Source organism: Oncorhynchus nerka, linkage group LG15 (genome assembly GCF_034236695.1).
Source record: "Oncorhynchus nerka isolate Pitt River linkage group LG15, Oner_Uvic_2.0, whole genome shotgun sequence".
NCBI classification, from domain to species: domain Eukaryota; kingdom Metazoa; phylum Chordata; class Actinopteri; order Salmoniformes; family Salmonidae; genus Oncorhynchus; species Oncorhynchus nerka.
Window position 1 is genome coordinate 41,095,333 of NC_088410.1, and position 26,313 is coordinate 41,121,645.

General features: G+C 41.9%; 1 protein-coding gene across 1 annotated transcript; it reads right to left on the reverse strand.

Moving 5' to 3' along the window:
- Positions 1-5,709: 5,709 nt before the first annotated feature.
- On the reverse strand, positions 5,710-25,364 carry tmem178a (transmembrane protein 178a). Its single transcript, XM_029682299.2, has 4 exons — positions 24,485-25,364; positions 11,925-12,038; positions 9,823-9,960; positions 5,710-9,032 (listed from the first exon to the last, which is right to left on the reverse strand). The coding sequence occupies exons 1-4, from the start codon at positions 24,894-24,896 to the stop codon at positions 8,791-8,793; spliced, it is 906 nt and encodes a 301-aa protein (XP_029538159.1). The 5' UTR covers positions 24,897-25,364; the 3' UTR covers positions 5,710-8,790.
- Between the last annotated feature and the right edge of the window lie 949 nt (positions 25,365-26,313).

The window sequence follows — 26,313 nt, forward strand, 5'->3', positions numbered from 1 at the left end:
AATGCTGCAGAAATGTTTGGGTACCTTCCCCAGATCTGTGCCTCTACACAATCCTGTCTCGGAGCTCTACTACCAATTATTTTGACTTCATGGCTTGGTTTTTGCCCTGTCAACTGTGGGACCTTATATAGACATGTGTGTGCTTTTCCAAATCATGTCCAATCAATTGAATTTACCACAGGTGGACTCCAATCAAGTTGTAGAAATAGCTCAAGGATTATCAATGGAAACAGGATGCACCTGAGCTCAATTTTGAGTCTCATAGCAAAGAGTCTGAGTACTTATGTAAATAAGGTATTTCTGTTTTTTTGCTTTGTCATTATGGGGTATTGTGTGTAGATTGCTGAGTGAAAACATGTACTTTATCCATTGTAGATTAAGGCTGTAACAAAATTGATGCATGTTGTGTTTATATTTATGTTCAGTATCGTTAGTAAAAATGTCAAAAATATAATTCCACTTTGAAATTATGGAGTATTGTGTGTGGGCTAGTGACATAAAATCTCAATTGAATCCATTTTAAATTCAGGCTGTAACACAACAAAATGTGGAAAATGTCAAGGGGTGTGAATACTTTCTGAAGGCACTGAAACTGTCAAGGGAAGCCGCGTTGTTGCCTTTCTAATGAGGCAATCGAAGCAATAAGGAAAAATGGAATGGTAATTTCAGTTTATTTCATGAAATGACCCCAACCAACCCCAGTCTCTCATGACAGGTTTAACTATTAAACTAAATGGAAGTGGTTCTGGATAAGAGTGTTTGCTATTGCATTAGACAGTATATATGACGTCAATGGAAGTTGTAAAAAAAACTCATATGACGACTGTTCAAAGAAAACTTTTGCCCCCTCAATTTTGCCTTTCATGTCTCTCAAAAGTTGGCTGCATTGTTTGTCACTTCCGAACCAAATAAACTGTTCACCTCAAGCAAATAAATGACAATATTGCTTGGCTAAGTTGCCTTACTCTTTATCTCTCCTTTTCATTTGAAGAGAATGCCACCTGCTGATTGAAGTATGATATCAAATAGTCCTTAACTGCCCATTTGAATTGATAAGGAACATTTCATGATCTCTTTTTCATGTTAGCCATTTAACCCACTTTAGCAGACATTGTTGAACAAAGTGCTCATTCTACTAGCAACAAGTGGCGGTAGAGCTGCAAGCATTGCATTTGCCTCTGACATTAAGGGTGATGCACGTGAATTATCTCTGGATGGAATGGCTAATGACATCTTCGAACGTAAACTTGCCCAACAGTTTTGATATCCGTTCATTGTGATCCATTAAACCTCATAGGACAGCAAACAGCTTAATATTCATATAGAAAGTCCTCATGAGCACATGTGGGCCACTCTGCAGAGCAGGCCCTCAGTGCCAGGGTCTTACCCTCTCCACATCAAGTACCATGAATCAGACATGAAGCCATTGCTCGCATGGTGAACTTACCTGGAAGGAGATGTGAAAGGAAAGGAACCCAGGAAAGGAACCCATATACACTCTGCTCTAGTGCATCCAGGAGAGATGTGTGTCTCTACTGGGCTGGAGATCTCTGGTGGCTCCTACAACCATCACCATCTCATTGCTAACAAGTTTGACCCAGAGGTGGATGATGTAGTCATTTGATGTCTGGAGTCATACCTTCATTTCAATGCAACATATGGTTAAGATGGGAGTGTCTGCTTAGTTATACCAAAAACATATTGTCATAAACCTGGGGCACATAGAATGCACTGTCTTTACGACAGTTAATTCACTAGGCCTACGCAGTCTAAATAACATCAATGGAGGTTGTATAAAAAAACTCAAAATAGGGGTGTTCAAATAAATCAATAAAGACTTATTTAAAACTTCATTTTACCCTCAAATTTGCCTTTCATGTAAAGTTGGTTTCACTAATCAATAACACTTGCTATCTGAGCGTCATGTCTGTCATTACACAAAAAAATATCAGTATGTGAAATTGTATAAATGAGAAAACATGTTCAAAGAACAACAGCTGTCAATTCTCATTCCTCCACAGCACACCTGTTTTTAAACATGCACCTCTACTGAGAACAGCTGTCAATTCTCATTCCTCCACAGCACACCTGTTTTTAAACATGCACCTCTACTGAGAACAGCTGTCAATTCTCATTCCTCCACAGCACACCTGTTTTTAAACATGCACCTCTACTGAGAACAGCTGTCAATTCTCATTCCTCCACAGCACACCTGTTTTTAAACATGCACCTCTACTGAGAACAGCTGTCAATTCTCATTCCTCCACAGCACACCTGTTTTTAAACATGCACCTCTACTGAGAACAGCTGTCAATTCTCATTCCTCCACAGCACACCTGTTTTTAAACATGCACCTCTACTGAGAACAGCGGAGTCCCTGCATAACCTTCCGAAAACATTTAAAACCCGACTTCTTTGAAGAGTAGGCCTATCTTATCTAACTTTCACCGCGCACCCGATGCCATACCACCACAGGGTGACTCACAACACTGTGGTTAGAATGGACATTATGAAGAGCCTTCATCCAATCATCTTTAAGAAGACAATAGATGGCTGTTCCCAAATATATTTAGATGAATACTAATATATGGTTCTGGTTGTTCCTAAATCCTGGTGAAAGATCACTTGAGTTTGTTTTGGCTTGCTATGCTATGGCTCAATATCCACCATCATTTCCATCTGTAACATAGATTATTGTTTGTCTTTCTCTATCAAAATGCTATGGTTGAGTTTTTGTATTTATTTGCTTCTGTTCATGGAAGGTTAAGTTACAGAAAGTAGATGAAGAAGAAATTCATATTTCTAATTTATTTAAATGGTATTACAGTGTTACTAATTTGTCACCAGGAAACAAACCAGTTGCCTTAATCTTTCACGTATTTTTCATATCAGTAGACTGCCATCTTCTGACGTGCGCCGTAAATGCAATGGTCAAAGAGGTCTATAATGACCATTTGAATTGATGAGGAATATTTCATGACCTCTTTTCCGTTATATATTGTTTGTTTTTGAAAGCCATTTGTATTGTTACACAGTCACTAAACTCAGTGGTAATATTGTACCACCACCCTATTTTATTCCTAAACAGGCCTGGCCAGTTTGATGTGCAGTTCTCCTTTCTCTCATGACAAATGTTTACATTTAACTCACATATAAATTGCGGAATCAATGTACATAACTGACAGATGTTATACTAATTAACCCCCCACCGCCACCCCCCCAAAAATAAGTATATGATGGTGTAATCCTTACGAGCCATGTGTTTAAGTTTGTGTCTGCAGAGCCATTTACTTTATGTTCATTATTGACAGAATTGAAATATTTTGTCCCCAACCCTGATGTGAGCGGAATATCAGTGTCAATGCTCCCTTCTCTTTCTGGCATTTGTTCAAGCTGATGTCTTCTGCTTTACACCAGCTGGCTGCTCTCTTGCTCCAAATGTTGCCAGACTTCATATCTGAAGTGCTGACTGGCTTCTTCCTCTGTCGCTGCTGCTTCAGTTTAGGTCTCTTGGACTGGCTCAGTTCCTGATCGAGACTTTACCTGCTTCCAGGAAAGGTACCCGGACACCTGACTGGCTTTGGCACAGGCCTCTACATGCTTCACAGCACTCTGTGACAGATCTGGATGCTGCAGGGCCTGCTGGGTCAGCTCAGGACACGACACAACCTTCTGAGTTAAGCCTAGACAACCAAACTTCCTCAGGATCATCTTGATCACAGAGGGGTTTCTGGGGTCAGCATACAGGATTGAGTCCCAGAGGACTGTGGCCTTGCGCTGGTCAGCAGTTCCAGCACGGTAAGTGGCTTGGACTTTGGAGTCAAGAGATGGAGCTGTGGTCGGGTTGTTCTCACAAGAGAACAGAGACTTGGCTGGTAGGCCACTTTTAATATGGAGACTGAGGTTCTCTAAGGTGTGTCCTACGGTACCTCAGCACACAGATCCAAGAAAATGTGTTTTCTCTCAGAAGAGAGAATTAGAAGAGATTAATCCTATGTACACCTGAAGAATGGGGATAGTATTTCGATTTTAAAAGCTAGTTGAACTTACACGATTTCTTAAAGACCCACTCCAGCCTCCCTAGCACCTCAGTTATCATCTGATTTACTTAACAAAAAGTGCATTTCAGTAGCTGGTGCAGATCTCCTCATGACATGGCACAAGTGGATGGGTGGGCCTTTTGTCTTCTATTGCTCCTCTATTGTTTCAGCAATCAAGGGGGAATGCTGATGACATCTGAGTTCACCAATCAGAGAGACCAACTCCTTGAATACATTTTTTTTTCTTCTGAAAAACACTATTTTGCTCAAGTATGTTTACTTCACCCTTACGTGCCGGTACTTTACTGTATATATACTCGGAATATTGTTTTTCAATGGGAGAAGTAAAAAAAATAGCTGGAGAGTGTCTTTAACAAATAGACGTCTTGATTTGAAAGGCTCTGGGAAGATCATTATTTTGACTATTTAGAGTGTTTGTCATAGGCCTACAGGTCAAACCAGTCCACTTTCTACTAATGTAATTTATGAAAGTTAAATCAGGAAGGCTGGGGCGGCAGGGTAGCCTATGAAGGCTGGGGCGGCAGGGTAGCCTAGTGGTTAGAGCATTGGACTAGTAACCGAAAGGTTGCAAGTTCAAAATCCCCGAGCTGACAAGGTACAAAATCTGTCGTTCTGCCCCTGAACAGGCAGTTAACCCACTGTTCCTAGGCCGTCATTGAAAATAAGAATTTGTTCTTAACTGACTTGCCTAGTAAAATAAAGGTAAAATTAAAAATAGCCTGCGGGAAGTAGAGGTGCACCATCAGCACCCCCTGATAAATCTGAAGAATTTTTTTATTTATATATATAAAAAAAAATTTGGGGGGACAAAAGTAGTCTACTGTGCTTTTAATAGTTCTGTATTAGCGGACCAATAAAGCCATCTCCTCCTTCTCAGCATCATTCTGTTTCTCCAAACCTCAAATTTTGAAGTTGCTCCAAACGTCAGAAGTTAAGGGTTAAAGTTCATTACGAATTGTTATATTAAGTGTTTGGAATACGGAAAACGATTTTAAAAATGAGTGTGTTCCACTGGGATTAAACATGCAACCTTCAGATCCGGAGTCATGTGATTACGCCCATCTGCCACCCCCGTCCACAACGACCTAGCAAAACTCAAGCCCACCACCCCTAGTGGGCGGTTTTGAAGGCATTTGCCATCATCCTTCGGACATTTCAAAGTGATCTTGAGTGATCTTGAGCCTGATGTGGTGACTATTGAGAAAGCAGCAGGTAAAATTAAAGCACTTATATCTAACCTGTGCTAATCCTAAATCATGCAATTATAACAGTGCACACGTAAATAATGTTTCAGAACCATGGACAGTACTGCAATTTGAGGTAAAAATAGAAGACAGCTGATTGCTGATTTCAGCTCCTTGGACACTGAACAGCGTTGCACACAGTGCCGTTCCCAGCTCCCAACATAGATGATTATGGCAATACTGCTCAAGACCTCTTGGTTCTAGTAGTTTAACCATGCTCTGATGTGCTACAATGGTATACTGACAAGACTTTGTCATGAGTGCATGAAGGATCATTATGATATAACATAAGGGGGTCTTGAAAGTGCATTATAACGGCATCATGCCGGCCTTTGTAACACAGGTAACACACAGAGACAAAGCTCAACATAAGGCATGTCATAAACTCTTTAGACACGTTCTTGTTGATCATATTTTATTTACAGCTCGATTTAAATGTCAATATAGAAGACTTGAAGCTCAATGTACCATCTCAGAATTGCTGCTCTGCTTCTGACACAGCATGCTGAGTTGAACATACATAACCTGCAAGGTCCACACAAGCCATTTAATGTCCCCACAAGCCATTCAAGGTCCCTACAAGTCTTCCAGGTCAGATAGAGTCGTTGCGAAAGCTGGCCATTCCATGGGGCAGCATGTAACTTTCAGGGCCCACCCCTCACTGTTGGCTGCTCAGAACATGTGTGATGACGTTCCAACACAAAAGTCTTACATCCATTCAAGCGGTGTGTCAACATTATCTCATCCAGTTTCTACTGTTTTCACATTCCAATGTTGAATCGTGCACCATTTGTGTCCACGAGCGAGAAAAATGACTTTCCTCAACTTTGTAAGCAACAATCCCTGTAGTCCTTCGCCTATCATTGTCAGTATTCTTCTCACAGTCTGGCACACATTTTGAAATGATTAGTGATTATGCCTTATCTGTTTGGGAAGGGACTGGTTAATGGGTTCACTAAAAACTTTGTACAATTCGATTGCCACAACTAAAATTACCAATAGAATCCGTCAGAATGTCATAGGCTGTGGATTACATTTTTTTCAATCCCTTTGGTGCAATTCACAAGTATGTGGTACATTTTCACAACAAGCACAAAAATCTAAACAGATCATTAAAATGGCTCATGTTTCAAAACTCTAAGCACATTTTCAATTGACTGAGTACAACAAACAAATTCACAAAGTTACTGCATCAAATCACTCTTTCAATTTGGATATATAGTCAATCTAAGTACTTGCTTTTCAAAATGCAATATTCCCTTCATTTTGTTATATGATTTTCTTATAATTTGTTAAGAATACAACTATCTATCACTTAATAAATCTGCTCAAAACTGATAACTACTGAACCAAAACGATGTAATGCCTACTTTACGTATACAGTACGATAACTGCTGAACACTGTACATTTCTGTATTTTTACCTCATAAATGAGTCAGTTTGACATCAATTTATGTTGTAAGGTCAATCCAAATCCTATATGGATGTGACTGTAAATACTACATCATTCTCCATCAGCCAGTGTGCTCCAATAGGACAACATGGATGTGACTGTAAATACTACATCATTCTCCATCAGCCAGTGTGCTCCAATAGGACAACATGGATGTGACTGTAAATACTACATCATTCTCCATCAGCCAGTGTGCTCCAATAGGACAACATGGATGTGACTGTAAATACTACATCATTCTCCATCAGCCAGTGTGCTCCAATAGGACCAAATGGAAAGAGTCACTCTGTGTGCTACCATTTGGAATGATAGTGTAGTGTTGAAATACCTGTATTGTGTATAATAATATATTTCACTCATCATCTGAATTTCATTTGTACATTGTAAGCTGACGAATTTCAAGCAGAGCGACAGGCGATACTGTATTAGTTGACAAGTCCCGTAGAAAAGGGTGATCTTTCACAATGTTGCATGCGGCAGAAATAGCACACAACACCCGTACTACGTTTTTACAGTAGCCAACTGCTTTACAATTCCCCTATTTGTGATGATTTGTCCTACACGTGTGCTGTATACGGATTATGAAATCGTTAAACTGACATATTTCTCAACGTGGATACAAATTGTTTAAAAAAAATGGTATGTCAAGTTAGAGTCAAATACTGTATTGAAAATATACATTTACCATCTAGTATTCTCTCTATTCAGCACTTCAAAAAGAACAGTTTTGAAATGTGTATCAGCAGTGCACAACCCAGGTATTTCAGCAGTGCATTGTGCACGACACTATAATCCCAAATTGTAGCACATAGGGATTCTTTCCCCTTTGTCCTATTGGAGCACACTGGAGCACAAATTGCTCCATTTAGGTAAAGAATATAGACATTTACAGTGTTCAACAGTTATCAAACTATATACGTTAACTAGGCAGTACATACTTGTGGCTCAGTAGTTAGCAGTTTTGAGCAGTTTGATTAAGTGATAGATAATTGTATTGTTAACAAATGACAAGAAACTCATATCAAAAGTAAAGTGAATATTGCATTTTGAAAAGCAGACACTTAGATTGATTATGTAATCCCCCCCCCCCAAAAAAAGTGATTTGTTGCAGTGAACATGTGACTTTTTTCGTTTGTTTTTCTCAGTCAATTGCAAATGTGAGTTTTGAAACAGGGACGATTGTGATGATCTGTTTTGATTTTTGTGCTTGTCGTGAAAATGTACCACATACCAGTGAAAATTGCACGAAAGTGATTGAAAAGAACAACAACTGAAAATAGTAGTTAAAATGACTACATGGTGAGCCGATCATTATCTGATGTATTGGTGGCTAACCAAAATGTGCTCATGGTATTTAATGGAAAACAAAGATGTGAAACCCCAATGAATGCACAATCAAAGGTTCTGAACATAAGATAGGGGGCATTACACATGCTATCAGTTTAGAGTTTTGTACTTAAGAGTTTAGAAAATATATCACTTACATCTGAAAAAAAGGAGGGTTCTTGCTTTTAAAGTGATACTAGTAGTTTTATACAATGTCCATTTGATTCAATCTTACCAAACCACCAATAAGAATTCTGCCTTTTTCGTATATATGCTAATATATACACACATGTTTTATGTGTGTGGTATGCCTGTGTGGGTATTTGCATCCTTTCATGTTATTCACTCTCATATTGTTCTCCATATCTTGGAGAGAGAGAGAGAGAGAGAGACTGTGTGTGTACTTGTGTACACATGTGTAGGTCCATATCTATGTGTGAGTTTGCCTGTGTGCACATACAAACACACACATAACACATCATAACAGCTGCACCTTCCATAACACCTCGATAAAGGTTGGCGAGAGTCTACAAAAAAGACCAACAAAATTCCCACATCTCACTGTGGAAACTATGTTTCATCTCTGGTTTCGTACAAATAAAACACCTCTTATATTGGTCTTCAGTCAGCAACAAAATGTCCACACCAACAATTCATCCTCCAAATCTACAGAGGGCGCACAATTCTCTCACACTGCTCATAACGCTCATACCGAGGACTCCCGGGCGGTTTTGGAGTGCAGGGCCTTGGTTTGGCTGAAGAAGGGGTAGGTGGTGCAGAGGCAGCCCGATGCCACGGTAAGTCCCAGGCTGACCCAGGCGCAGAAGATGGACCAGCCGTAACCATGGTCCACGTCACCGGGCAGTCCATAGATGAAGGGTGGGTTCCGGGAGAGGTCGTAGGAGACGCTGGCGGCGTAGGTGCACAAGGAGATGGTGCAGAATATCCCTGGAGGGGACACATTTTTAGCTCCAAGATTTTTATCAAAGAGGTCAAATAACAACAAAGGACAGGCTAGACAGTTGAAGTAAAATCAGGAGACATTTATAAGTTATATTCTTCAATAATCAATGGCTATATATTATTCATTAAAAAGTCTAAAAATGGATGTACCAATCCCCAATTGCCACCTTAATAACCATCTGCATGGAATGACAATTTATGAGTATAACATCAATAAATAAACAAAAAAACACAAGTTGAAAGGAAATCTAAAACTCAACTGAAATGAGAAATGAGCTGCCCTATTGTGTAATGTTATAAATATGTTAAAGGAATGTTTGCATACAACCATTGAAGTAGTCGCCTGTTTGTAGCGATGAGCTATTATGAATGGCTATGGCATGTTTTATTATGCATATTAACACCTGTCTGTAAGGTTTTACGAATGCATCTGTGTCCATTAGGCATTTACAAATTCTGCTAAAAAAGAGCCTTTACTGTATGTGTTTGATGAACAGTTGTGAGGAAGATTTGGACGAGACAAAGAGAGGGAGAGGGAGAGTGAGAGAGAGAGAGAGAGAGAGAGAGAGAGAGAGAGACAAAGGGGGAGAAAACTAAAGATAGAGATATAGAGCTGTTGTAAAAGAGGCACAGAGAGACAAAAGTTGAAACCAACAATGAAAGGGAAAGAGAAGCACACACTCTCTCTATATCGCTGTCTCTCTCTCTATATCTCTCTCTAACACACACACACACATAGGAGAGGTAGGGTGTTGGTAGTTGGCAGGCTTTGTACCTGCCATGAGGAAGAGCAGGCCGGAGACGTGCTGGGTGAGGCTCTCCTCCCAAAAGAAGCCCACTGTGGCCACAATGCTGCCACACAGCAAAACTGCGGCCGCCATCCCAAGGAACCCCGCCGTGATTCGCCGCAGATCTGAGACACACACACATATAAACATAGCACACACACACACAAGCAAGTACACAAAGATACAGACACCAGCATACACAAAAGCGAACACATAAGCACACACCCACACACTCATGCTACCCCTCAACAGTCTCCAAACAACCACGGGAAACATTTGTTTTTATTAGGTAATACTTTGCATTTTGTCTCCCCTGTCCTACATTTGTTACAACCCTGTCATAAGAATGACATGATGCCTGTCATAACGTAAAATGGCCAGCAACGACTGTTAAAAATAGGTGAATTTGAATGATTTCCTTAATGCATCGTGACAGCATTGTGCCTTGTTTTTCAGTACACGTTATGGCAAGCATTATGTCACTCAACACACAACAGTGTTATAGCGGGATATGTTAATGGAAATATTCAATTCCTGCAACTATACTGTAGCAACATTATGACACATTGATCATAAATCACATATCCGATAGTATACTCCCCCCCCCCTACTCTGCATCTCATACATTTGTCAGATCGAGTTGCAGTATCCTAACACAGGATCAAACTCGAACAGGAAAACACTGGCAACGTCCCAAATAACACCCTATGCACTTAATAGGGAACAACTGTGCACGCAAAAGTAGTGCACTTAATAGGGAATAGGGTGCCATTTCGGATGCAAACACTGTCTAAAGGTGGCAGGCAGACAAAGAAAACCAATCACATTTTGACTTTGATGAATGTTCTTCCTCAGACTAGTTGTGCAGTAATAATAAGACTGTGTGGAGTTAATATGTTTTTCTTTCACAAGCTGACATTTACTTCCTCCCCATGAACATTTTCTATAACCATGTAGTAATCCGATCATCAGGGGTCAGACACTGGAGTAGGAATGCTAGCTTCGAAAGGTTAGCTTAACATATTCAGCATGTGGGTACAGTATTAGCTTTATTACAGATCATGGTTGATCATGGTTCTCTGAAGAGATCACTATGGTTGTCTGAAGGTTCTAAAGGTTCCACAGCATGAAGCCAAATGAATATGGAGCACTGGGATTTGGACTTCCACTGTTATTTCATTATCAAACCTAGACACAACAGACATGTTCAGAACCTTTAGTCTACAGTACTGTACGAAGCACTGAAAAACAGACTTAAAAAACACACATACAAAACATGTAACTATTTATAAAAAAGAAACACATAATACAAGGGATGGGAAGAGCAAGTAACAGTAAAACATTTCCCCAATAAATAATGGAAATAATATGGGTAGGGATACAATGATATTGTTTGAGCAAAGATGGTGGTAGAAATTTGCCCCAAATCCGTAAGATGAAAGTGAGGGTCGCTATGTTTTTTTGCACCAACCACTACCTGGAAAAGCTCATCTTAAAGGACCCTAACACTACGCATGACAGACTATCCCACCGCAGACACCGACATAGATCAGTTGTAGGGCACTTGGAATCAAACTTCTCACACCACACTAAGACCATCTAACCATTGTTCAAGAGACTTTTGGCTCAGACCAAACCGGAAATGAGCTAGCATTTTCTACCTCTGGTTCGTTGGGCATTGCTATGGAGGAAATGAATGGGATTATAGGATAAACTCTGAGAATAAGATCTGAAGTAAACACATGCTTAGGAGATCTTATATGTTTTGTTCTATGAGATAATATCAGTCAGTTTACATGACCTTTATGAATTCTAAAGTATTTATGTGCTATATGTGCTTGTTTTGATTACAGAAATGCTTCAAAATTCACAAAGTGACGTTAGCTGAGGAAGATTATCTCATAGAACGAAACGTATAAGATCTCTTACAGTTCCCCATAGGTTCCCCATAGGCTTTGGCCAACGAGCCATGTTGCAGTTAGCCTCCTTTAGTTCCTAAAAAAAGACACCATTACTATTTCTCTCTATAAAAAACAGCTAGCCATGCTAGCGGTTTTATTGCTGATGGTTCTGGGACTGCAATACATACGTAATAGATGCCATTCATCTTGCTGAATGGTTCTCGTCAGGTTGAGCGGGATGTTTCGAAGCCGAATAGGCTGAGAGAAATGGTACTTGACAGTTGTGCATCGGTCCGCAATACCTGTAGAGAGAATGGATTACTAAAAAGCTCTACGTTTTAACATTAGCACGTATGACTTTTGTTATGTAAAATCGTTGCCCTACTTACAGGTCTTTACTTGAAGTTACCATAAGATGTATATGGCATACTGCCATATTATAATGGTTTATAATCATGTACTGTATAAAAGTTTCATTTAACTTTTAATGTCATAACAGCTTTATGTCAGTGATCGTTAACCTCTATGGGATCGGTGTCCCACCCCCCTCAGGATGGTTGAGCTAACATAGGCTAATGTAATTAGCACGAGGTTGTAAGTAACAAAAAAAATTCCCGGGACATAGACATATCTGATAAATTCTTGTTAATCTAACTGCACTGTCCAATATACAGTAGCTATTACAGTGAAAGAATACCATGCTATTGTTTGAGGAGAGTGCACAATTATGAACTTGAAAATGTATTCATAAACCAATTAGGCACATTTGGGCAGTCTTTATACAACATTTTGAACAGATAAGCAATGGTTCATTGGATCTGTCTAAAACTTTGCACATATGCTGCCATCTAGAAGCCAAAATCTAAATTGTGCCTGGGCTGGAATAATACATTATGGCCTTATCTTTTACCAGATCTAATGTGTTACATTTTCTAACATTATTTTCACATTTCCACAAACTTCAAAGTGTTCTCTTTTAAATGATATCAATAATTTGAATATCCTTCCTTCAGGTCCTGAGCTACAGGCAGTTAGATTTGGGTATGTAATTTGAGGTGAAAATTGAAAAAAGGGTTGGGATCCTTGTGTGTCATAAACCAGGCATTGCATATTATACAGGGAATGCTTATAACAGTGTTATACATTTGATGTGTCAGGTCACATTGTAAAGGGCAATACTCAATATTTCTCTTTACCGTCATCAACTGCCTCAAACTGTGACATTTGAGCTCTTGTATTTCCATGCAATGGCTAACTTGGTCTGAAAATAGTAAACACTGTGACACTTACTTGGCTTTGAAGCAACCAATGGGTTTCCCTTACGCGCATGGCAGGCCTAGGTATACTGTGGAGTTGAATTGGTATAGTAATCAACTATATGCAGGACAAATTAATTTAACTTGGCCTGTGCTGTTGCCTATTTTGTTATCTTTCCAAACTGGAGAGGTTTAGACAGTTTTACATAGTGAGTTCTCAGTAACACTTTATAAGGTACCCTTTTTAATTTGTTTATAATGCATTTACAAATGATAAAATAACTGTTATAAGCCGTTTAGAAAAGGTACCTTTATAAAGGCTGCCTATAAAGTGTTACAAAGTTACCTTTGCTGATGTTACGGTGTCTCTAAAGGTGAGCTACTGTAAAATGTTGTCTCTTTCTTATATGAGAGTACAGTTGTCACCTGTGCTCCCTCTCCGGTCTCTAGGTCACCAGGCTGCTCGTTGTGGCGATCACCTGTCACCATCGTTACACGCACTTGCACGTCATCAGACTCACCTGGACTCCATCACTTCCCTGATTACCTTCCCTGTATATGTCACTCCCTTTGGTTCCTTCCCCAGGCGTCATTGTTTCTGTTCCAGTGTTTAGTCTGTACGTTGTTTTATGTTATGTTTATTTATTAAAACACTCACTCCCTGAACTTGCTTCCCGACTCCCAGCGCACATCGTTGCAGAATGACTCCTCACCTAAGGGAAGTATCAGGGAGTGTTTTTATTTTGTTTGGTGGGAATGACGTCGGGTCCGGGAGCCGCTACAGGCTCTCATGCTTCAGACAGATCACCAGGCTCCCCCGCTACAGCCGGCTCGTCAGGCTTTCATGCCTTCACCGGATCGCCAGACTCCCACCGGCTCGTCAGGCTCTCATGCCTCAGCCAGATAGCCAGTCTCCCCTGCCTCAGCCGGTCTGTCAGGGGAGGGGTACCTTCACATATGCTCTCTCCGGCGCTCTAGATTGCCATGCTCCCGCTTCTCAGTCGGACTGACTGGTTTCCCGCGCCTCAGCAGAGGTGACCGGTCTGCTCCTGATCCCCGGGATCATAATTTTGGTCGGCAACCTGCGGCTGGCGCCGCGCATCGGGGAGAGGTTACTGTCAAGTGTGCTCCCTCTCCGGCCTCTAAGTCACCAGGCTGCTCGTTATGGCGCACACTTGTCACCATCGTTACACGCACCTGTGCGTCATCAGACTCACCTGGACTCCATCACTTCCCTGATTACCTTCCCTGTATATGTCACTCCCTTTGGTTCCTTCCGCAGGCGTCATTGTTTTTGTTTCAGTTTCATGTCTGTGTGCTGTTAGTGTTTCTAGTTTTGTATTATTATTATTACTCTTTGAACTTCTGTCCTTATTTCCGGCTGAGCTCCCACTACTTGAAGTGGTGGGACAAAATCTAAACAGTTTCCCATCAAATGAATCGCTGATGCTCTTTAAAACACTTTTTATTCAAAATCTTTACACACATTCAAAAGACGTATCATAGGAATCATTGTAGATCCATCTTGTGGTCCACATCTACATAATGCATGGGAACCGCAACCATTTCATACTTGGTAGAAATGATGAAACATCAACATGTGCATATTGAGCGGGCACTTTGAAGTGAGCGCTCACACCTGTGTTTGATCTCTCACTGTGAGCGTGAGGCGTATGAGGCTGCAAACTGAATATCTGCATCTCACGCAAAGAGAGTTGGGAGGTTGTGTGTTTATTTACACTAGCCAACACTCCGTGCCTTTGCATAGATATGAGTATCTCTGCTCGCAGTCCCTGGATGTGTCCCAAATGGCACCATATTCCCTATACACTCTTAGAAAAAAGGGTTCCAAAATTGTTCTTCGATGGTCCCCATAGGAGCACCCTTTTTGGTTCCAGGTAAGAACCATAGACATTAAAACCAGTAGATAGTGATAGCTCTGACGTCATCCACGTATTCCTATGGAAAACTCCCGATTGGCACATGAATTCGGAAGTATTTTAATTTTAAGCACGCCATATTGCTGAATGGTGCTGAATGGCCCACACAAAAATTGCTGAGGATCATGGTGAAAGTGGCCGTAACTAGCAAAGGATCATGGTCGATGTAGTCGTTTTCATCCTGCCTGAGCGAGTCAACTGCCTCCTCGTAGCCTTCCGGCCGTGATTGGTCTGTGTCAGCACGTGGTCCTGTGTGACAACAAATGTAGAAGTCGTAATGGATTCATATTTAATTAAATATCTCGGTTTGTCAAATGAAATCAAATTGTATTGCTCACATACACATGGTTAGCAGATGTTAATGCGAGTGTAGCGAAATGCTTGTGCTTCTAGTTCCAACCGTGCAGTAATGAGTAATCTATCAATTTCACAACAACTACCTTATACACACAAGTGTAAAGGAATGAATAAGAATATGTACATATAAATATATGGATGAGTGATGGCCATGCGGTAGATGGTATAAAATACAGTATATACATATGAGATGAGTAATGTAGGATATGTAAATATTATATAAAGTGGCATTGTTTAAAGTGACTAGTGATACACTTATTACATCTAATTGTTTCATTATTAAAGTGGCTAGAGATTTGAGTCAGTATGTTGGCAGCAGCCACTCAATGTTAGTAATGGTTGTTTAACAGTCTGATGGCCTTAAGATAGAAGCTGTTTTTCAGTCTCTTGGTCCCAGCTTTGATGCACCTGTACTGACCTCGCCTTCTGGATGATAGCGGGTTGTTGTCCTTGATGATCTTTTTGGTCATCCTGTGACATTGGGTGCTGTAGGTGTCCTGGAGGGCAGGTAGTTTGCCCCCGGTGATGCGTTGTGCAGACCTCACTACCCTCTAGAGAGCCATATGTTTGTGGGCAGAGCAGTTGCCGTACCAGGCGGTGATACAGCCCGACAGGATGCTCTCGATTGTGCATCTGTAAAGGTTTGTGAGTGGTTTCGGTGACAAGCCAAATCTATTCAGCCTCCTGAGGTTGGAGAGGCGCTGTTGCGCCTTCTTCACCACGCTGTCTGTGTGGGTGGACCATTTCAGTTTGTCCGTGATATGTACGCCAAGGAACTTAAAACTTTCCACCTTCTCCACTACTGTCCCGTCGATGTGGATAGGGGGGTGCTCCTCTGCTGTGTCCTGAAGTCCATGATCATCTCCTTTGTTTTGTTGACGTTGAGTGTGAGGTTATTTTCCTGACACCACACTCCGAGGGCCCTTAACTCCTCCCTGTAGGCCATCTCATCGTTGTTGGTAATCAAGCCTACCACTGTAGAGGCGTGCATGGCCATGCAGTCATGGGTGAACAGGGAGTACTGGAGAAGGCTGAGAACGCACCCTTGTGGGGCCCCAATGTTGAGGATCAGCGGGGTGGAGATGTTGTTTCCTACCCTCACCACCTGGGGGCGATCCATCAGAAAGTCCATGACCCAGTTGCACAGGGCGGGGTCGAGACCCAGGGTTTCTAGCTTAACTTCTCTGGGATATGTGGGACGCCCACCTGGCCAAAAGCCAGGGAAAATGCAGAGCGCCAAATTCAAATAAGTTACTATAAAAATCAAACTTTCATTAAATCACACATGCAAGATAGCAAATTAAAGCTACACTTGATGTGAATCCAGCCAACATGTCAGATTTCAAAAAGGCTTTTCTGCGAAAGCAAATGATGCTATTATCTGAGGGTAGCACCTCTGTAAACAAAGAGAGAAACCATATTTCAACCCTGCAGGCGCGACACAAAACGCAGAAATAAAAATATAATTCATGCCTACCTTTGACGAGCTTCTTTTGTTGGTACTCCAATATGTCCCATAAACATCACAAATGGTCCTTTTGTTTGATTAATTCCGTCGATATATATCCAAAATGTCCATTTATTTGGCACGTTTGATCCAGAAAAACACCGGTTCCAACTTGCTCAACATGACTACAAAATATCTCAAAAGTTACCTGTAAGCTTTGCCAAAACATTTCAAACTAGATTTGTAATACAACTTAGGTATTTTTTTACGTAAATAATCGATACAATTGAAGACGGGATGATCTGTGTTCAATACAGGAAGAAAACAAACTGAAGCATGCTTTCTGGTCACACGCCTCTATCTAACAGTACACTTCAAGTGACCCTCGTTCAAGACGGCCGTACTTGTTCATTATTCAATGGAATAACCTCAACCCATTTCTAAAGACTGTTGACATCCAGTGGAAGCGATAGGAACTGCAAAAAGGTCACTTAGAAATCTGGATTCTCAATGAAAAGCCATTGAAAAGTGAGTGCCCTAAAAAAAAATCTGAATGGTTTGTCCCCGGGGTTTCGCCTGCTAAATAAGTTATGTTATACTCACAGACATGATTCAAACAGTTCTAGAAACTTCAGAGTGTTTGCTATCCAAATATACTAATAATATGCATATCTTATCTTCTGGGGACGAGTAGCAGGCAGTTGAATTTGTGCATGCATTTCATACGGACATGAAAATACTGCCCCCTGTCACCAAGAAGTCAATGACGAGTTTGGAGGGAACTATGGTGTTAAATGCTGAGCTCTAATCGATGAACAGCATTCTTACATAGGTATTCCTCTTGTCCAGATGGGTTAGGGCAGTGTGCAGTGTGATTGCAATTGCGTCATCTGTGGACGTATTGGGGCGGTAAGCAAATTGGAGTGGGTCTAGGGTGTCAGGTAGGGTGGAGGTGATATGATCCTTGACTAGTCTCTCAAAGCACTTCATGATGACGGAAGTGAGTGCTACGGGGCGATAGTCGTGTAGCTCAGTTACCTTAGTTTTCTTGGGAACAGGAAAAATGGTGGCCCTCTTGAAGCATGTGGGAACAGCAGACTGGGATAGGGATTGATTGAATATGTCCGTAAACACATCAGCCAGCTGGTTTGCACATGCTCTGAGGACGCGGCTAGGGATGCCGTCTGGAAGGGTTAACACGTTTAAATGTTTTACTCACGTTGGCCGCAGTGAAGGAGAGCCCGCAGGTTTTGGTAGCGGGCCATGTCAGTGGCACTGAATTGTTTTCAAAGCGAGCAAAGAAGTTGTTTAATTTGTCTGGGAGGAAGACGTCGGTGTCAGCGGCGCGGCTAGTTTTCTTTTTGTAATCCGTTGATTGGACTGTATACCCTGCCACATACGTCTCGTGTCTGAGCCGTTTAATTGCGACTCTACTTTGTCTCTATACTGACGCTTAGCTTGTTTGATTGCCTTGCGGAGGGAGTAGCTACACTGTTTGTATTCGGTCATGTTTCTGGTTGCCTTGCCATGATTAAAAGCAGTGGTTCACGCTTTCAGTTTTGCGCGAATGCTGCCATCAATCCACGGTTTCTGGTTGGGGAAGGTTTTAACAGTCACCGTGGGTACAACATCACCAATGCACTTGCTAATAAACTGGCTCACTGAATCAGCATATACATCAATGTTGTTGTCTGAGTCTATCCAGAACATATCCCAGTCCCTGTGATCGAAGCAAACTTCGAACCAGCGATGAACAGACCTGAGCACGGGCATTTCCTGTTTTAGTTTCTGTCTATAGGCTGGGAGCAACAAAATGGAGTCGTGGTCAGATTTCCCGAAAGGAGGGCGAGGGAGGGCTTTGTATGCATCACAGAAGTTAGAGTAGCAATGATCCAGAATGCTGCCAGTCCGGGTCGCGCATTCGATATGCTGATAAAATTTAGGGAGCCTTCTTTTCAGATTAGCTTTGATAAAATCCCCAGCTACAATAAATACAGCCTCAGGATATATGGTTTCCAGTTTACATAGAGTCCAATGAAGTTATTTCAGGGCCATCGAGGTGTCTGCTTGGGGGGAGGGGGTATACACGGCTGTGATTATAATCGAAGAGAATTCTCTTGGTAGATAATGCGGTCGGCATTTGATTGTAAGGAATTCTAGGTCAGGTGAACAAAAGGACTTGAGTTCTTGTATGTTGTTGTGATCACACCACGACTCGTTAATCATAAGGCATACACCCCCACCCTTCTTCTTACCAGAGAGATGCTTGTTTCTGTCGGGGGATGCGTGAAGAAACCGGGTGGCTGTATCGACTCTGATAACATATCCCGAGTGAGCCATGTTTCCGTGAAACAGAGAATGTTACAATCTCTGATGTCTCTCTGGAAGGCAACCCTTGCTCGATTTTCATCTACCTTGTTGTCAAGAGACTGGACATTGGCGAGTAGTATACTCGGGAGCGGTAAGCGATGTGCCCGTCTATGGAGCCTGACCAGAAGACCCTCCTGCGGCGCCGTTGTTTTGGTTAGCCTACTGGGATCCGATCCATTGTCCTGGGTGGTGGTCCAAACTGAGGAACCGCTTCGAGAAAGTCGTATTCCTGGATGTAATGTTGGTAAGTTGAAGTTGCTCTTATATCCAATAGATTTCCAGACAAGGGCTTTTGGCACCACTAGGTTGTACGCAGTAGCCAACCAGCAGAGTGTGTGACTTCACGCTCCAGACCGGACACCGGGAGCCTGTGTAGAACCTTTTTTGGTTCCAGGTAGAACCTTTTTGGGTTCCCTTTTTGGTTCTACCTGGAACCAAAAAGGGTTCTTCAAAGGTTTCTCCTATGGGGACAGCCGAAAAACCCTTTTAGGTTCTAGATCGCACCTCAGAAGAAAAATCCATATCTCAGACTGGCCAGTAAAAATAAAATATTAAGATGGGCAAAAGAACACAGACACTGGACAGAGAAACTGCCTAGGCGGCCAGCATCCCGGAGTTGCCTCTTCACTGTTGACATTGAGACTGTTTTTTTTTGCGGGTACTATTTAATGAAACTGCCAGTTGAGGACTTGTGAGGTGTCTGTTTCTCAAACTAGACACTCTAATGTACTTGTCTTCTTGCTCAGCTGTGCACTGGGGCCTCCCACTCCTCTTTCTATTCTGGTTAGTGCCAGTTTGCGCTGTTCTGTGAGGTGAGTAGTACACTGCGTTGTACGAGATCTTCATTTTCTTGGCAATATCTCACATGGAATAGCATTCATTTCTCAGAACAAGAATAAACTGATGAGTTTCAGAAGAAAGTTACTTGTTTCTGGCCATTTTGAGGCAGTAATTGAACCCACAAATGCACAGGAATGGTGGTTGCTGATAATGGGCCTCTGTATGCCTACATAGATATTACATAAAAAATCTGCTGTTTCCAGCTACAATAGTAATTTAAAGCATTAACAATGTCTACACTGTATTTCCGATCAATTTGATGTTATTTTAATGGACAAACAAATTGCTTTTCTTTTAAAAATAATGACATTTATAAGTGACCGCAAACTTTTGAATGGTAGTGTAAGTATTCAGCCCCTTTGCTATGAGACTCGAAATTTTGCTCAGGTGCATCCTGTTTCCATTGACCATCCTTGAGATGTATCTACAACTTGACTGAAGCCCACCTGTGGTAAATTCAATTGACTGGACATGATTTGGAAAGTTACACACCTGTCTATATAAGGTCCTGCAATTGACAGTGCATGTCAGATCAAAAACCAAGCCATGAGGTCAAAGGAATTGTCTGTAGAGGTCCAAGGCAGGATTGTGTTGAGGCACAGATCTGGGAAAGGGTACACAAAAAAATTCTGCAGCATTGAAGGTTCCCAAGAACACAGTGGCCTCCATCATTCTTAAATGGAAGAAGTTTGGAACCACCAAGACTCTTCCTAGAGCTGGCCGCCTAGCCAAACTGAGCAATCGGGGGAGAAGGGCCTTAGTCAGCGAGGTGACCAAGAACCCTGATGGTCACTCTGACAGAGCTCCAGAGTTCCTGTCTGGAGATGGGAGAACCTTCCAGAAGGACAATCATCTCTGCAGCACTCCACCAATCAGGCCTTTATGGTAGAGTGGCCAGATGGAAGCCACTCCTCAGTAAAAGGCACATGATAGCCCGCTTGAAGTTCTTCAAGGTTCTTCAAAGGTTTCTCCTACGGGGACAGCCGAAAAACCCTTTTAGGTTCTAGATCGCACCTCCGAAGAAAAATCCATATCTCAGACTGGCCAGTAAAAATAAAATATTAAGATGGGCAAAAGAACACAGACACTGGACAGAGAAACTGCCTAGGCGGCCAGCATCCCGGAGTTGCCTCTTCACTGTTGACATTGAGACTGTTTTTTTTTGCGGGTACTATTTAATGAAACTGCCAGTTGAGGACTTGTGAGGTGTCTGTTTCTCAAACTAGACACTCTAATGTACTTGTCTTCTTGCTCAGCTGTGCACTGGGGCCTCCCACTCCTCTTTCTATTCTGGTTAGTGCCAGTTTGCGCTGTTCTGTGAGGTGAGTAGTACACTGCGTTGTACGAGATCTTCATTTTCTTGGCAATATCTCACATGGAATAGCATTCATTTCTCAGAACAAGAATAGACTGATGAGTTTCAGAAGAAAGTTACTTGTTTCTGGCCATTTTGAGGCAGTAATTGAACCCACAAATGCACAGGAATGGTGGTTGCTGATAATGGGCCTCTGTATGCCTACATAGATATTACATAAAAAATCTGCTGTTTCCAGCTACAATAGTAATTTAAAGCATTAACAATGTCTACACTGTATTTCCGATCAATTTGATGTTATTTTAATGGACAAACAAATTGCTTTTCTTTTAAAAATAATGACATTTATAAGTGACCGCAAACTTTTGAATGGTAGTGTAAGTATTCAGCCCCTTTGCTATGAGACTCGAAATTTTGCTCAGGTGCATCCTGTTTCCATTGACCATCCTTGAGATGTATCTACAACTTGACTGAAGCCCACCTGTGGTAAATTCAATTGACTGGACATGATTTGGAAAGTTACACACCTGTCTATATAAGGTCCTGCAGTTGACAGTGCATGTCAGATCAAAAACCAAGCCATGAGGTCAAAGGAATTGTCTGTAGAGGTCCAAGACAGGATTGTGTTGAGGCACAGATCTGGGAAAGGGTACACAAAAAAATTCTGCAGCATTGAAGGTTCCCAAGAACACAGTGGCCTCCATCATTCTTAAATGGAAGAAGTTTGGAACCACCAAGACTCTTCCTAGAGCTGGCCGCCTAGCCAAACTGAGCAATCGGGGGAGAAGGGCCTTAGTCAGCGAGGTGACCAAGAACCCTGATGGTCACTCTGACAGAGCTCCAGAGTTCCTGTCTGGAGATGGGAGAACCTTCCAGAAGGACAATCATCTCTGCAGCACTCCACCAATCAGGCCTTTATGGTAGAGTGGCCAGATGGAAGCCACTCCTCAGTAAAAGGCACATGATAGCCCGCTTGAAGTTTGCCAAAAATGCACCTAAAGGACTCTCAGACCATGAGAAACAAGATTCTCTGGTCTGATGAAACCAAGATTGAACTCTTTGGCCTGAATGCCAGGCGTCACATCTGGAGGAAACCTGGTACAGTCCCTATGGTGAAGCATGGTGGTGGCAGCATCATGCTGTGGGGATGTTTTTCAGTGGCAGGGACTGGGAGACTAGTTAGGATCGAGGGAAAAATGTACAAAGCAAAGTACAGAGAGATCCTTGATGAAAACCTGCTCCATAGCACTCAGGACCTCAGACTGGGGTGAAGGTTTATATTCCAACAGGACAACGACCCTAAGCACACAGCCAAGACAACGCAGGAGTGACTTCGGGACATGTCTCTGAATGTCCTTGAGTGGCCCAGCCAGAGCCCGGACTTGAACCCGATTGAACATCTCTGGAGACACCTGGAAATAGCTGTGCAGCGATGCTCCCCATCCAACCAGACAGAGCTTGAGAGGATCTTCAGAGAAGAATGGGAGAAACTCCCCAAATAAAGGTGTGCCAAGCTTGTAGCGTCATTTCTAAGAAGCCTCGGGGCTGTAATCTCTGACAAAGGTTCTTCACCAAAATACTGAGTAAATGGTATTTTGCAAAAATGTCTAAAAACCTGTTTTTGCTTGGTCGTTATGGGGTATTGTGTGTAGATTGATGAGGGGAAAAAACTATTTCATTTTAAAATAAGGCTTTAACAAAAAAAATTGTTAAAGGTCAAGGGGTCTGAATACTTTCCTAATGCACTGTATATATGGTTCTATGTAGAACCCTTCATGCCTTCCAAAGAATCCTTCTTGCCTTCCAATCATCAAATAACCCTTTCTTCCAAAAACGGTTCTTAGGATATTAAAGGTTCTAGGTTAGAAACCTTCGCCTTACAAAGAATCATGTCTTCCAAAAAGGGTTCTTCTGATCAAAACGGTTCTTGGTAGAACCCTAACCTTCCGCAAAGAACACTTTTGGAACGCTATTTTCTAAGAGTGTATGGGCACAATTCTTCACAGGTTGAAGCAGGTATCAAATTAAATCCACATTGACAGAAATCAAGCGGTAGGTGTTGAAGCTCGAGGTCCTTCACATGACACCTCAGCCATTTTAAATGCAAGGTGGCAAGTGAGTTCCGGTGACATTTAACCGCTGGCTTAATCAGGGCGACATTAATCTTGATGGACTGGACACCGCGCGGAAAAGTTATAATTTCATCCCGATCGACTTTTTGAGTTTCAACCTTAAAAAGACTTTATAGGAACTTGAACTTCAGCACATTGGGCATGAATTCAGTTATAGAAAATGTTATATTCTGGCGTTTCCCTGAAGGAGATCCCTTTATGGTTGTAGGTATAACACTTTCAATCAAATAAACCTTTTAGATCCCTTTTTTTCCATAGAGAAGGTTCTTAAGAACCCTGTAGGATTCCATGTTGAACACTTTTCCCTGTAGAATAAAAAATGGCTTCAAAGGGGATTCTTTGTGGGTAAAAAAAAAGGTGATATCTAAAACCTAAAAGGGTTCTTAGGCTGTCCCTTCCAGGTAGAACCCTTTTGCTTCCAAGTAAAACCATTTTTTGGTTCCATGTAAAAACCCGTTCCACAGAGGGTTTAACATGGAACCCAAAATGGTTCTTCCTGGAACCAAAAAGGGTTTAACTGGAATCAAAAAGTGTTCTCCTATGGCTACAGACAAATAACCCTTTGGAATATTTTTTTGTGTAGTCAATCAACACTTTAGCTTTTGTAGCCCTATAGATGGCTCTATTGACAATTTGACTGGGACAACAACATAAACAAACATTTCCAAGGCCAGTCTACAACGATTACCACTGTGGGAAAATGAGAGGGACATTTTTTTTTAAATGTAACTCATAAATTAGCCTATTAATAACCTAAATCATTAGGCTATAATTTCCCAGCACCCTCATCATGATGCGACAATTATAGAAATCATAATAGCCTACTAAAGCAAGCACTGGTAATGAGTTTGAAATAGCAATTAATGTTCCTGGAAATTAGTTTGGGCGTGTATAATCATGAGCCCTTGTGTATGAGCCGTCATAAACCTTGTTTTGACGCAATGCACGTATGCAGAATCATCACCGCAGATGGAGCTACCTCGATTAAAGGGATGCAAAACAGTCATTGCCTATAGTCACGGATTACTGACAGCAAATTTGACAACTGTTTTTCTTTTCTCCCACTTTTTAGTGTGCACATTAAAACTTACCCTTTGATATGAGTTTATCGATATCCCGGTCCATGCCTTGAAAGTAGCATTTTCTCCAGAGTCCAGAATATGTGGAGAACAACGGACGCCCACATTCCGTCTCAAGAATCCCCATCCCCAGTATTGCCCTCCAGTTCTCAAGTAATTCCTCCTCTCTACTCCCGACGTGAATCGGCTTCATAAGCGCCACGTTCCGTTTGGAGTTGCCGTTGTCCACAAGAGGCAAGTGGTATATAGGCATCTCCCTGTTTTTCTGGTCGTTAGAATCCGACCCATACTTGTCGCAGTTCTCCTTATGCCTTCTGGTGTCTGTCTCGTACCAATGGTCGGTGAAGATAGCGGTGACCAACAAGAGTAAAGAGATAACGCTCATGGACAAGCTAAGAGCCGTTGCAAGAGCTTGTTTCTCCATGGTTTGAACATCAGCGCTCGGCGCTATGCGCACAGTTTAGACGTGTTGACAGTAGGACGCCCTTCTTCCAGCACCTGCTATTCCAGTTACTACGCATTTTTACGCATCCTCTGACCTGCGAACATGGTCCACAGTCGAGAGCGCATTGGCATTGTCTGCTTCCCACCCGCGGGTTGCTGAAAATGGAAGATACAACAACACAGGTGGATCCGTACGGTGTCCGCAAGCGTGCTGGGTGTGGGCTAAACTCCGCACTTGCCTCTCTGAGCTCGGGATTACTAGTGTTTACCTGCAGAAACCACACCACCCCTATCGCCCTTTCCCTCTCCTCAGCACCTGGGCTTGTCCTCTTCGTTAGTGACACAGTCGGGTAAAACTGAGGGCTCCTCCTATTCGCATGGAGAGGAAAATGACCATCTCCCGGAGGCGACATACAGCGTGTGTGGGGGAATGTCAAGGTTGTCCTACTCTTTCACAGTCAGTAATAAAGATGGGTGTGTCTATAAGAGAAAATAATGGTTCCCTGTAACTTAACCCTTGCATCCTCAGTTTGATAAAATATCCATTCCCTGAATACACCAAATACACAATTTGACAATTTGAATGTGTAAAACATAAATTACACTCTCTCTCTCTCTCTCTCTCTCTCTCTCTCTCTCTCTCTCTCTCTCTCTCTCAGATGCAGACACATACACACGCACATCAAACATATGAAACAGGCCAAAACGTTTGTCCATCGACCTACCCCTAAATTAAATTAATACTAAAAAGAATCCTTGAATCTCCTTTTTGTGTGCGGACCAGCTACAATGTTGGAATTCTATTACATTTTGGTCGACGCACCTGTTCTGAGCACAGTGGTCACACAAACTATGAATGATATGAGCCATTACTGCAGTACTCTCTCTCTTTCTTACACACATACACACTACCAAACAATTGACTCCCACTCAAAATCCTATTTTCACTAACCCCTAAACCTAACCGTTAACCCTAACCCCTAATCCTAAACCAGACCCAAACTCCTAACGCTAAACTTACCCCCTAACCATAATTCTAACCCTAACCCTAATTGTAACCCTAAACCTAACTCCTAAGCCTAAAATAGCCTTTTTCCTTTTGGGGAAGGATGGCAAAAAGTCCCAAATTGTCCTTGTTTTACTATCCTTGTGAGGAGTTCTGGTCTCCACAAGGATAGTGAAATCAAACACACCCACACAATGGCCATATCAAAGTGAACTATGAACAGAGTTTATGAACTGTACATAAAGCTTTCAGGGGACATATCCAAAATGTCAGGATTTTTAACAGTCCCCAAACGATGATAAATAGCCATTTCAGCATCATGCTATTGCAATTCTATTCTGTCACAGTATCAAAGTCTGAATTGAGCTCAAAGTGATGAAATAATTGCCAC

What these genes read in the sequence shown, in the direction of transcription:
- tmem178a (XM_029682299.2), bottom strand. Translation starts at nt 24,896, where the DNA reads ATGGAGAAACAAGCTCTTGCAACGGCTCTTAGCTTGTCCATGAGCGTT. An exon ending in CGATAAACTCATATCAAAGG is followed by an intron (nt 12,039 to 24,484) that starts GTAAGTTTTAAT and finishes TTCTCTCTACAG; the next exon opens with GTATTGCGGACCGATGCACA. An exon ending in AGATGAATGGCATCTATTAC is followed by an intron (nt 9,961 to 11,924) that starts GTATGTATTGCA and finishes TGTGTGTCTCAG; the next exon opens with ATCTGCGGCGAATCACGGCG.